The following is a 12223-nucleotide window of genomic DNA, read 5'->3' as shown; positions in this document are numbered from 1 at the left end:
CAAACGAGAATAGTCATATTCCGTTGGTTAGAGTGGTATGTGAATTGGTGGATGAATTTGGATAGTAATTGGTGTAAGTGGACGCAGAAGGAAAGTTAATTGTTTGATGGTAATTAAAATGTTGTAATATTGTGTGATTAGGGAAGGTTGTGTTGGTTGAATTTGAGGGAATTAATCTCAACCTAAAAAAACTTAGTTAACAGAAATACTAATAAGGCTGAAGATCAAAGTTGTGATGGAAAATGTAATCTAGATCGGATAAGAAATTTGGTATGTTGGAGTGCCTTACTTGCGCCGAAAACGAGATTTGAGAAAGTTAGAGAATCTATAAAAGTATACTAAACAAGCAAAAGATGATGGATAAAGACACAAAGGGAACACCTCCCGGCAAAACAAAATAAACAACTTCTTCTTCTAAAAGTTTTCCCTGACACTTTATTTAATTTCCAAGGATATCCTGCTCATCATGAAAATGTAAAAAAATATACGTGGAGTTATGGCTTAGCTGCCAATTTGATATCCTGGATGCCATTTCGGCTGATTATAAGTAACTAATAATGTCTATACACACTTAGATATACTTAGGTGTATTTGATTTTATTCCTCATTTGCACTTTGGAAGGATATGGGTCAAGAGAATCGAAATTGCGAGGATCAGTTCCATTTCTACATTAGCGGGTCAGTTTAGCAACCACACAACAACATAGCTGTTTCAATCTTAATGCACACGCCTTCACCATGTATACTCTAGGACTTTGACTAATTAATATCGTAACGACACATGAAATTGATTATTAATTATAAGGTTAGTCTTTGCGAATTATATTCTCTTTTATTGTTTTTAAGTTGTATTAGATTTCAATTTAAATTATTTTCTTTGATATGAATTTGATTTTCGTTCATCATATGCTTCCCATCATATACATATTAGTTCCATAATGCACCCTATTTTGTAACGGGTACCACCAGATTCTGACTCACTCCTAATTATGATGCAATTCTTAGTTGTTGGACTCAATTTTTTTTATTTGGCTATTACATGTAATTCTTGCCTCTGTACATTTCTCTTCTATAACGATTAATGCGTCATGGAATATGCTTTGTGTTTTAAAGAAAATAATCTCAGCTAGACTTAGAGAAAGTAATCTCAGCTTAAAAAAATCTCAGCTAGAGTGTTTAAACTTTATACAAGGTGTTTTAGAGGTATGGAGTCTGCAATCAAGTTTTAAAGCATCACGACGGAGTAAGGTGAAGCCGCACGAAAACACCAAATCAAAAATGCATTGTGATGGGACTGGCTGAAGCCCAACGACATCAAACAAAAAAATGCATAACAAGGACGATCATCAATATGATAACATTATTAGGTTATACAATAATTAAAAAAAAAACTTAAGTTCATACAACTTTAGTTATTGCTTTGCTATTCAAGTTTTCACAAATTATTTGGATCATAAATTCATATACTACTGCACTGCTAATCTTAGGCTACTCTACTAGTACTATCAACTAAACTATTTACATGTGCATATTGCTCAAATACATATAAGATTTGGTTAGGGGATGCAATTATTATTGATCAAATGGAAACTTTCTGCCGTAAGATAGAATGAGTCTTGCAAATAAGACCTCAACAAGAATGCAACTAAAATTTGAAGAAACATTCGTAGCACGGGTTTGATTCATATTTAGTGTAAGTTAATTCAGTGGTCTAGGGTGTATTAAGCAAATTATAGAAATATTGAACCCAAATTATTAACTGTATCTGGATATTGGTTTAGTGTCTTTAATGTATTTTAACCTTATATTTCTTTTGGATCAATATCTCAACCTGCAGTTTAATTGGAAGTTGACAAATCGAGTCCTAAGTGTATGTGTTTTTCTGGTTTGTAATATTTTGATATGTTTAAGCAACGTGACTTTTTTCTTTTTTATTATCTACAAGTTTTGGTACTCTTCGTCGATTTCAGTGACCTATTTTTTCTTTTTCTTCAGTGTATGCTTACCTAAACACTTAAAGCCCAGGCAAATAAAGTTTCCACGTTGAACGGTGAGGAAACTTTCGCTTCCTATTGGCCGAAATAGGTTTTTTTGAGTTTTATGAAACGAGCGTTTTGGTAAGAACACTTAGCAACGTATAATTGGTTTAATTTTTTCTTAAATTAACGTATTTGGAATTTTATGGACGTCCAAATTCGATTTGGAAGTCGAATACCTACAATATTAGGACTTTTTTTTCCAAATTAATACATACAAGAAAAAAACCCACATATTTCACATATATTTTACGCGAAAATAAAAGGAAAAAATAAATATATCCGAAAGTAAAATGGAAAATTTTAATAAAATCTGCAGATGTTTCCTATCTTTTCTCCACCTATTTAATGTAATCGCTCCAAGCACCAAATCAAAAATACATCGCCACGTGGCGGAGCGAAGTCCCTCACACACCAAATCGAAAATGCATTCGTCACAAAGCGGAGCGAAGCCCCGCGACACACCAAGTTAAAAGAAAAAAATGCCCGGTATGCAACACAGGTACAAATCTAGTATTCTTTAAAACTAATTTCAGCTAGGTATTGTTGATTATCATTTAAAGATTGAAAACTGAATTGCATTTTTAATTTGTGTTGTTAAGCTTCAACAAACATTGAATTAATTACGTGCTATCTTAATTTACGATACAGGTTACAAGACTATTTTAGTGTAACATGTTCGTATGAATATCATCTCTGAGCAACAGTGAAAATAAGTCATATAAAGAGTGTAACCTAGGGAAATAAAATGATGTGTAAAAGGGCAAGCACCAAAAAATGTATTAACAACCAGTATCAAGTAGAAAAGATAAATGTGTATGAGAACGATTGTTCCTCGTCACGTGTTAAAAAGAGCGTTTAAGAAATCATGTAAGAAAAAAAAAACTTTATTACCAAAAACGGAAGAAGTGAACATTACCCTTTCGTATGATTTAATAACTTGCAAATTTACAGTAACACCAACGTTATCCCGGACCCTTATGACACGCGTCATATTATATTAGAAATACAAAGTTAAACTCAAAATCAAATGTTGGAAATCAAACCCATCTATGAACAGAGTGTGAAAAGATGTTGAAGAGTACGACGTCGTTTTGTGTTATTAACCTGTTGAAGAAAGACTTGAAGCAGCCTTAAGTAATTACAAATACATAGAACTCTTTCCGAAATCTACAGTCCAACATATCATTGCTAGGGGCTCTGATCATGGTCCCATTTTCCTAGATACAAATCCTAATTGGAGGGATGAAGCTTATCCCTTTAAATGCTTTGGGGGACGGATGGAACATCCTTACTGCAAAGGAGTCATTGGTGAATCTTGGAAAACAAACCAACAAGGCTCTGCAAGTTACTCCTTTGCTACAAACCTCAAAAATGTAAAATCTTTTCTATATAGATGGAATAAAAACATCTTTGAGAAAATACAACATAATATAGAAAAACTCAAGAATGAAATTGACAATTTGGCTAATAACACCAACATATGCCATACCACTATACAGAGACTGGAACACTCTCTACACATGTGGCAAGGTATAGAGGAAAAGTATTGGAAAACTAAGGGCAGAAATAATGTAATAAATTTAGGAGACAGAAATACGTTTTTCTTTCATAATGTTGCTAGAATAAGCTATAAGAGAAACAAAATTGATACTTTGAAAGATACTAATGGTAACTGGCTAAGTGAAAGAACTTCCATCTCTAGCTGTCTCACTAATCATATTAAGAGTATAGCAACCACAACTGAACCATAAATGAACATGGAATTTTTGAATCTCATCCCACAAACTATCTCCACAAGAGATAATACGATTCTGCTAGAGCTACCTTCAGTTGCTGAAGTTAAGAACACTCTGTTTAAAATGGAAGGAAACAAAGCTCCAGGGCCAAATGGCTTCCCACCAAACTTTTTCCAAGACAATTGGGATGGTGAGGACCTCATAAAATTGGTCCAATTTTTTTTTTTGAAACAGGTTATATGCTTAAGGAAATGAACTCAACTTTTATCTCTCTAAAAACCTAAAGTCCAGTTACCATCCTCACCATGGGACTTCAGACCCATCTATCTCTGAAACACAACTTACAAGCTAATATCAAAAATCTTAGCTCAGAGAATGAACCATTTCTGAGCAAGATAATATCTCCTTATCGATCTGCTTTCATCCCAGGGAGGCAGATTAATGACAACACTATGGTAGATCATGAGATCATTCATACATGAGAAATAGGAGGCATAAGAAAAGAGTGGATATGACTAAAAATTGACATTTCAAAGACTTTTGATAAAGTGGAATAGCCTTTCCTATTGGCCATCCTAAGCAAAATGGGATTTCAGAAGATTGGTGCTCTAGTATTAACCAATGGATTTCCAACTATAGCTTAGCCATTCTGCTTAGTGGGGTCCCCTGTGAGTTTTTCAACCCCACTAGAGGACTCAGGTAAGGGATTTTATCCCCCTGCCTCTTTATTCTATGCATTAATTCTTCTCCAGAATGCTAATACAAGTAGAATGAGAAAGCAGAATTCATGGAATCAAAATTGTTAAAAGGGCTCCACTCATTAGCCATCTTCTTTTTGCTGATGACTGCATCATTTTTTGCAAGGCAACAAAAACTGAGGCTGAATACATTCTCAGTATAATTGATAAATTTAGCTATTGCTCAGGAAAATGATAAATTTAGCAAATTCTGGGATTTTCTTTAGCAATAATCCTTCTCCTCAAACTAGATTAGACATCACTGAAATAATACAAGTTAGCCATATCTCTCTTCAGCACAAATATCTAGGGTCACCTTTGTTTACCGATAAATTTAAAGTAAAGGCGTTTCACCCTGTGATTGATACCATGAAATACATAATGGAAGGATGGAACAACAAAATAATAAACCCAGTTGGAAAAAGTTTTAATAAAATGTTACTTCCACTATGGAAAATTATCAACTAAGTACTTTCAAAATCCCAAAAACAACAATAGAAGAAATGAAAAAATCCAAAGAGATTTTTTCTGGAGAAAGGAGAAAGGAAAATCAAAAGGTATTTACTTCAAAACTTAAAGGAGTCTTTAAACCCCTAGAGGACGGTGGTTTAGGTTTCATTAACCTGGAAAAGTTCAATAGTGTATCATATCTAAAATAGGGTGGAAATGTTGGAACAAAGTAACACCTTAGGAGCCCAGGTTATGCAGGCTAAATACTTCCATACAGAAGATATATGCATATGTCTACTCTGCCAAACCAATGACTCTTGGGTATGGAAAGGCATCCTATATGGTATTTCCAATATTCAAAAGTGGTAAGTGACAGATGGATCTGGTGCAAACATAAATATATATGGACAGATAAATGGTAACCGCCTAGATGAGCTAATAATAAAACCCAATTATTTCCCAATTCATACTGAGAAAGTTGTGACCTAATACTCAACAAAATCAATGGAACAACTCTCTTATAGAGTGGATTTCAACTCTACCATAGCTACCAAGATAAAAAAAACACAATAATCCTTAGTGTCATGAAGATAAAGTATTTTGGCCCCTTACTATAGATGGTAAGTTCACTGTAAAGTCTTTTTATAATAAACTGACCCATAAGGCCATCATGGTCAGAAAATAAAAAAGGAGAGCTATTGATTTGGAAGTCTCACCCTCGATAAAGGTCTTCTTATGGAAGGCGGCTCATTCGATCCTACCTATTGGGGAAAGAGTGGGAAAACATATGAAGTATATAAATACCACATGCAAAATTTGTAATTGCTATTAGGAATCCATATCACACTTGTTTATCCATTGTCTTTGTCCAACAAGTATGGAAGAACTATTTTTCGATCCATATGATGTGGTAGGCCGAAAACGGGTTTCCATGATTGACTCACCTCCATTCTACTTGTTAAAAACATGAGGAACATTCTATAGGATGCCAGAATTATGTGCAATAGTGATATGGCATGTGTGGAAGGCAAGTTGTAAATTGACTTTTGAAAAAAAATACCAAAAGCTGAACTTATAGATAAGGATATCATTCTATACATCAACACAACTAGAGCATCTAGTGACAAAAAGAAAAATAACCCAATGCATGTGGATTAACCAAAGATGAAGCTTAAGCTCAAGTTATAGAATTCAGAATAACTGGGAAATCCCAAGGCTTTCACTCTGAAAATAAATATTGCATACACCCACAACAATGTGAATAAACATTTGGAATGGGTCTGCTCTTTTTGATTATACAGGAAACTACCAAGGATCTAGAGGTGTAAATTTCAGCAAAGCACACCAGACACAACAAGGAGAAAAGTAGCAACTGACGCATACAACTGGGCAGCGGAATTAGGAAGCAGGATAGATTATGAATCCAACTCTGGCCAACTAATAAAGCTAATCAGAAGTCTGCATGCTGCGAAGATTGGTGAAAGATTCACTCTGAACAACGATGGGAATGAAATTTTTGAGATTGTCACCTGGAGCACAATCAATGATAGGGAAAATCATCTGGCAGTTAATCTGGCTATGTTAAGCACAAAATGTAATATTGATAGGACATGGGACCAAAGCACTACAAACAGTCTAATTATGCACATCTCTGGAAACTTGCTTTATAGTCAGGCAGGAAATCAAAACAATGTTTCAGGAGCTAATGATCCAGATATGGATAACAATGCTTTAATTTTGGAGAGAACTGGCAATCTGATAGCCAGCACCAGTCTCAAACAATGTAAGTTTTGGGTTTTTCTTTCCCTCTTTTCTTATAAAAAAAGATTGACGAGTATAACTGGCAGTTCCTTTCATTATAAGGGTATTTTAGGTACTCATTTTTATGAGTTGTTATCCAGCTATTTAGGTTGCTTTTTGTTGTAATAGTCGGTATCAAATGAATTAATCAAAATTATCTTCTCTCCCAAAATTCGCTCGGTCTTTCCCTTCTATGTTTAATTCTTCTTCTAGCCCTCCACATTCGTCTTTTCTTCTCCAATAATCTCTGTCCTTAGAGGTTGAGAGCTATTTCTGCATATCGATAGTGTAGATGACTACATCCTGCAATTATGTCTCTACGTTATTTTCTTTATCACTACCAATAAACGTTTGCCAGTTTGTATTTTGTTTATAGATACCAGGATGACAAAACGAATGATTGGATTTTCAGGTTACATAAACACCACTTTATATATTTGTATACAGTAAAACTTCGATAAACTAATAGTCTTGGGACTGCTAAATTCTATAAATTTAGCAAAGTATTAATTTATCAACAAATTAATAAGTTATTATTATATCTGAACATACCAAATTTAATTTTAAATTTCTAAAATAAGTGTGTAGCATCAAATATCTAGAGATTTTATTGTTTAATTCAATTATATTCTAACTATTTATGGAATATTATGTGTTTAAATGTATATACTTTAATGTTAAAATCAAAATAAATAAAAAAAAACACAATAAAATTATTTTGGAACTTCCGAAGGGAATATAAAAAGTTAAAGATAAAGTCTAATATATTATAAATGTATGCAAAACAAATGACCATAGATGCCTAATCTTCGGAATATGATGTTATTACATTGATTATTAATTTATATACTAGTTCGGCCCTGTTGGAAATTTAAAATTTATTTTGTCTTATAAATTCAACGAGATTATTAATTTAGGACACCGGTTCAAATCAAGATTGATAAAAAATATTATTTTAACAAAATTATTAATTTATCACAGATTAATTTAACGAAGTTCTACTATATTTATATTATAGCGCAGTAATTCTAGACATCGCATTTGTCCATGGCACAGGTGGGAGATAAGGGATTGGTTCCCACAATAAAAGATTGGATCCCTATTTTACCGATTTCCTCCGTAAATCGAGCTGAGACTAGATATTGTTGATGGAGTGGCAGTTGGAGCTGTTAAGAGAAGTGAGTCCGGCTGTGTCATATATAAAAAAAACCAAAAAAATCTCTCAATATTTTATTTTTTATATTCTCTTTTGTTTTCTAATCTTTTTTTCGAAGCATTTCTTTTCTAAGATATGTTCTTCTCTCTCGACTTCTCCCTCTGAACTAGAAACTCTCCTCGCCTCTCATATCTTCTATGTTCTTTTCTTTCATTTTAAGGTAAGGGTCCCTCCTATTTCATTTCTAGTCTAACTGCTTTTATGGAGTGATGTGGGGATTATTTTTCTGTCGGGTTAAGGTTTTTAATTTGATTCCAAGGATTTACGGTACTCATTTTCATCTTCTTGTTGCAAAGTTTGAAACTTTACCAGTGATAAAGTTGTGTAGAGTCTATTATTTCCCAAGTCTTTCGTTTTCTTCATAGAATACGACGAGATCACGTTGTTCCACTGGATTAATTGCTTTAGCTTTTGATCCGATCTGCTTAATTTCTTAGTATCCCTTTTATTTTCTCGATTGTTTAATGGGCAGAAATTAAAAAGTTTGGATCTGAAATTGGATTCATGGTTGTCCCGACTCTGTGATCCTAAACTCTTTATGCATAGGCCTACGGTAGTCCCTCGTAATTCCTTTTGAAGTTTCCTTAGTTTCCAGATGTAGGCCAATCTCTGGCGGTATCTTCCAGAAACGCGTTTACGTATGTGTATATATAGGAGTAAGTTATATCCTGCATGTATAATTTTATTTGAACATCCCGTAAGAAAACCCTATTTATCAACACCAAAGCTTAGAAAGAGATAAAGTTGAAAAAAATCATGGAGGGATTTGGTGTTATAGGTAATGAGTTATTATTACCTAAGTTCCTCCTCTCACGGGTTGTACTAGTCATCCTATTATGGGCAATGAGTTATTACTTTCTGAGATATTGACTAGGGTCCCTGTAAAACCACTCATGAGGTTCAAGTGTGTATGCAAACAATGGTACTCCTTGATACATACAGATCGAAGCTTCATCGATTTACACTTCACACGATCAAAAGCATGTAATTTTTCTGCTGGTGACGGTAGTGTCTCCCTTTTTAGGTGCTGGTATCAACTTCGTGTTTTCTCCTCAGCTGAACTATTACTGTCTCAAGGAGGAGTAAAGACTGTTGAAAGGGAAATATCTATACCAGGATCTTGTTTAGCACACGTTTTTGGAGCTGTCAATGGGTTGATTTCTGTAGTAGAACCCAGCACATGTTCTATTCGTGTGTTTAATCCGAGCACGGGACAGTCAACACCTTGGATAAAATCCATGATTAAACAACTGAATGAAAATCCGCAGGAGGAAATACTAGTTATAGATAAAGATGGTGATTATGCAACTCACAAGGTTACTTATGGTCGTGGACCGTGGGATTACTTTGGGTATGATCCTGCTGCTAAAGAACACAAAGTGATTACTATCTGGACCAAGGAAGTATCCAACTGGCGCGGATTTTCACCTTGTGGAACTGTGTGTGAGGTCATGACAGTTGACGGCAGACAACGCAACAACAATCTATTATGGAGAAGGCTTGATGACGAGCTCTCACTTCCGCCAACAATTTCACCGTTGTACTTCTCATCATCCCTTTATGCAAATGGTTGCATTTATTGGTTAACTCGCGCAACTCCTGATAAGGAACCTTTGGTTGTCGAATTTAATGTCGGGAGCGAAAAATTTAGAGTAATTTCAATTCCCAATTACATCATTGAAGAAATTCGTGATCCTTATGATAGTAGGTTGATACAAATCGGTGGTCGTTTAGCTGTGTTAGCTTTCAAGTTAAGGTGGGATACAGATGTTTCTCATCCTTCAAGTAATAACAACACATCAATGAAGATGTGTGTGTTATATGATGATGGCGATGATGTTCAACACAAGAAACTGACAGATATCAGTAATGCAACAACGTCTATAAGCAGCGCAGGCACTGTTAGTAATTTCTATTGGATAGAAGAGACCTTCATAGTACCGCCTTTTGAATGTAAACTGCTAATATATAATTCCATTTTAGCTGTTCCGGATACAGATTTGTTCATCATAAAATCCGAAGAAGGGGATGATCTGTCATTCTATTTTTACGACTGGAGGAAGAAGAGTTTTAGCAAGGATGTGCAGTTTATTCTGAAGGATCAAAAGTCTCACTTTCGTGAACCACTTCCGTATGGGGCTTTCATTTACAAAGAAAGCCTCCTGCCTGTGCCCACTAGAGAAGTTTAGACCAATAGGAATCTTGGACTTCTTTTTTGCTGTTTTTGTTGCATCCGGAAGTGTATTGGTACTCTTTGTTCTTTGTTACTAGTGAAGAGATGCAAATTCTAAAATGGATGTTTGATCTGATTTGATTTGATTTGTTTCTTTTGGTAATCTCTTCTCTTTTCGATGGTGAAGTCAGACTTCTTCAAATGGTAGTCTTATTCAATTCTGGACCTTGGTAATTGGTCTCCATTACCCTATATATTTCTTCCACGTCCGATTGTTCTTAGCATCAAAAATGAATAGCATTGAATGTTAACATTTTAAATTTCTGAACTGGATGTTGTAGTATATAACGGTGGCATGTGCTTTACATTTTTCATGAATAGTGGCAAAGTTAACGTTCTGTTTAATGAAGATTTGAAAATATTATCGGGTTTAATATTTGTGCATTTGGTTTCTTTTTATAGGTTTATTGGGTTTGTGTGGGCGAGTTGGATGCAGGGAAATATTGGATTAGGTATAGTCTTTTAGTTGTTCCTTTGCCTTTTTTCTGTACTTAGAGCTGCCTTCTTATATTGAGATAGTAGATGTTCTAAATTTTAGTTGATGTTGTATTTATATCGTCCTCTTATTTTACTGACCTGCAACTGAAAGTTTATTGACAAGCTCCAGTTTTGGAAAATGCAGTTGCATAAGACAATATGAATTTGGTGTTCTAAAAGTTTTTGGTGTTACTGCTTCTGTGCTCAAAATGAGGTCTGTGTTTTTATATATTCGTGGAAGTTCTTGTTCTAGATGATAAGAAGCTGGGATGTCAACTTGTCGTTAGAGAAGATTTGATTGGCCAATCTGCAAATGATGCTGCTAAGGCTGAGATGGTTCTATTATTTCTGCCTCAAAACATCTATTCTATATCTATGTTACTCGTATGATTTTGATTTTATCATCTCTTCATTGATGACTTCGTACCCAGAGGAAAAGGTTTTCCCTTTTCTATCTTCAAAGTTTAAGTCTCAGGTCCCATTGGTAACTATGAGTGATTTTCGGATTTCCAAAGTCTACTAGTAATTTTCAAGTTTCTACTCAGTATCATCTTCTATGGTTCTTCTTCTTATTATACAGTATTTTTTGTTTTCTTTTCTTTAATTTTATCATTATTTTTGCGGATAGGGAAACATATAAGCCAGATTATCATCAACTTATATTCTTATATAACAGTTCAGTGCTCTTGGCATTTATGAGTGATATAAAGTTATGTTGCTTACATTCTTGTTATTTTACAGCAGGTAAATAACAACTTTCTTTTAGCATTAATGGGAATGAACTCAGAAGAAGGAATGCAATGATTTGCCTAATCCCTTTATTTGCGTGAAAGTTATTTTCCTTTTCTTCTTAATGTGTTTCCTTGTGTGATTTCATAAAATTTTTGTTAAAGGGAGACCAAAAAATGATCTGAGAAGAGCAAAACTCGCAATCTACTCTACTTACTAGGTTGAGCAGAATCAAACCAAGACGCGAGTAATTTTTTCAACTCTAGCTAACTTGGAGAGAGCGTATACCACTTTGCTTCTCTCTTTCGGCGCATAATGACATTGCTAAGAAGAATGACTTTTAAAAACCGACTTAATATCCTGAATTAAATTGAAAAGTCTCCGATCAATGGAGTAATGATCTTTATTAACAGCATCTGCTACCACTTTGCAATCCAGCTTAAACAGAATGCTCTCCAACTTCATGTCTCTAGCCCATTTTACCACTTCCCACAAACCCGTACGTCTTGCATGTTCTGCACTTCTAGTTGTCCTTAGGTGGATGCATCTATCCGCTTGCTAGATACCTGCATGATTTCGAACAATTAGACCAATGCCTCCTGAATTATCAACATTACCAAAAGAGCCATCATAATTCATAGTAAGCATATTTAAAGAGGAGGTATCCAATGAATGTTTGATTTTTTCACTCTAGGATTTCAGGGAGGTATAGACTGGTTTTGTAAAATATGTTCTTCAAAGAACATGTTGCATCTTCTTGTTATTTTCTCATATATATAGAATTGCTATGCTGGAAAATTTTATAC

At 34.5% G+C, this 12223-nt stretch overlaps 1 protein-coding gene across 3 annotated transcripts; it reads left to right on the top strand.

Moving 5' to 3' along the window:
- Positions 1 to 8034: 8034 nt before the first annotated feature.
- On the top strand, positions 8035 to 11260 carry LOC113280990 (putative F-box protein At5g62660). Of its 3 annotated transcripts, XM_026529621.1 has the most exons (4): positions 8035 to 8138; positions 9003 to 10381; positions 10614 to 10663; positions 10834 to 11260. In XM_026529621.1, the coding sequence occupies exons 1-2, from the start codon at positions 8116 to 8118 to the stop codon at positions 10165 to 10167; spliced, it is 1188 nt and encodes a 395-aa protein (XP_026385406.1). In that variant the 5' UTR covers positions 8035 to 8115; the 3' UTR covers positions 10168 to 10381; positions 10614 to 10663; positions 10834 to 11260. The 3 variants fall into 3 exon arrangements, 2 of the variants coding, with proteins under 2 accessions (XP_026385406.1, XP_026385405.1); XR_003325869.1 differs by lacking the exon at positions 9003 to 10381 and having other exon boundaries at positions 8043 to 8138; XM_026529620.1 differs by lacking the exon at positions 8035 to 8138 and having other exon boundaries at positions 8394 to 10381.
- Positions 11261 to 12223: the final 963 nt, after the last annotated feature.

This window comes from Papaver somniferum, chromosome 5 (assembly GCF_003573695.1).
Source record: "Papaver somniferum cultivar HN1 chromosome 5, ASM357369v1, whole genome shotgun sequence".
Taxonomy (NCBI): domain Eukaryota; kingdom Viridiplantae; phylum Streptophyta; class Magnoliopsida; order Ranunculales; family Papaveraceae; genus Papaver; species Papaver somniferum.
Note: the sequence above shows the minus strand (reverse complement) of the source record. Positions and strands in the feature narration are given on the sequence as shown.

Coding starts and splice junctions, on each gene's coding strand:
- LOC113280990 (XM_026529620.1), top strand. CDS start 8,815: ATGGGCAATGAGTTATTACTTTCTGAGATATTGACTAGGGTCCCTGTA.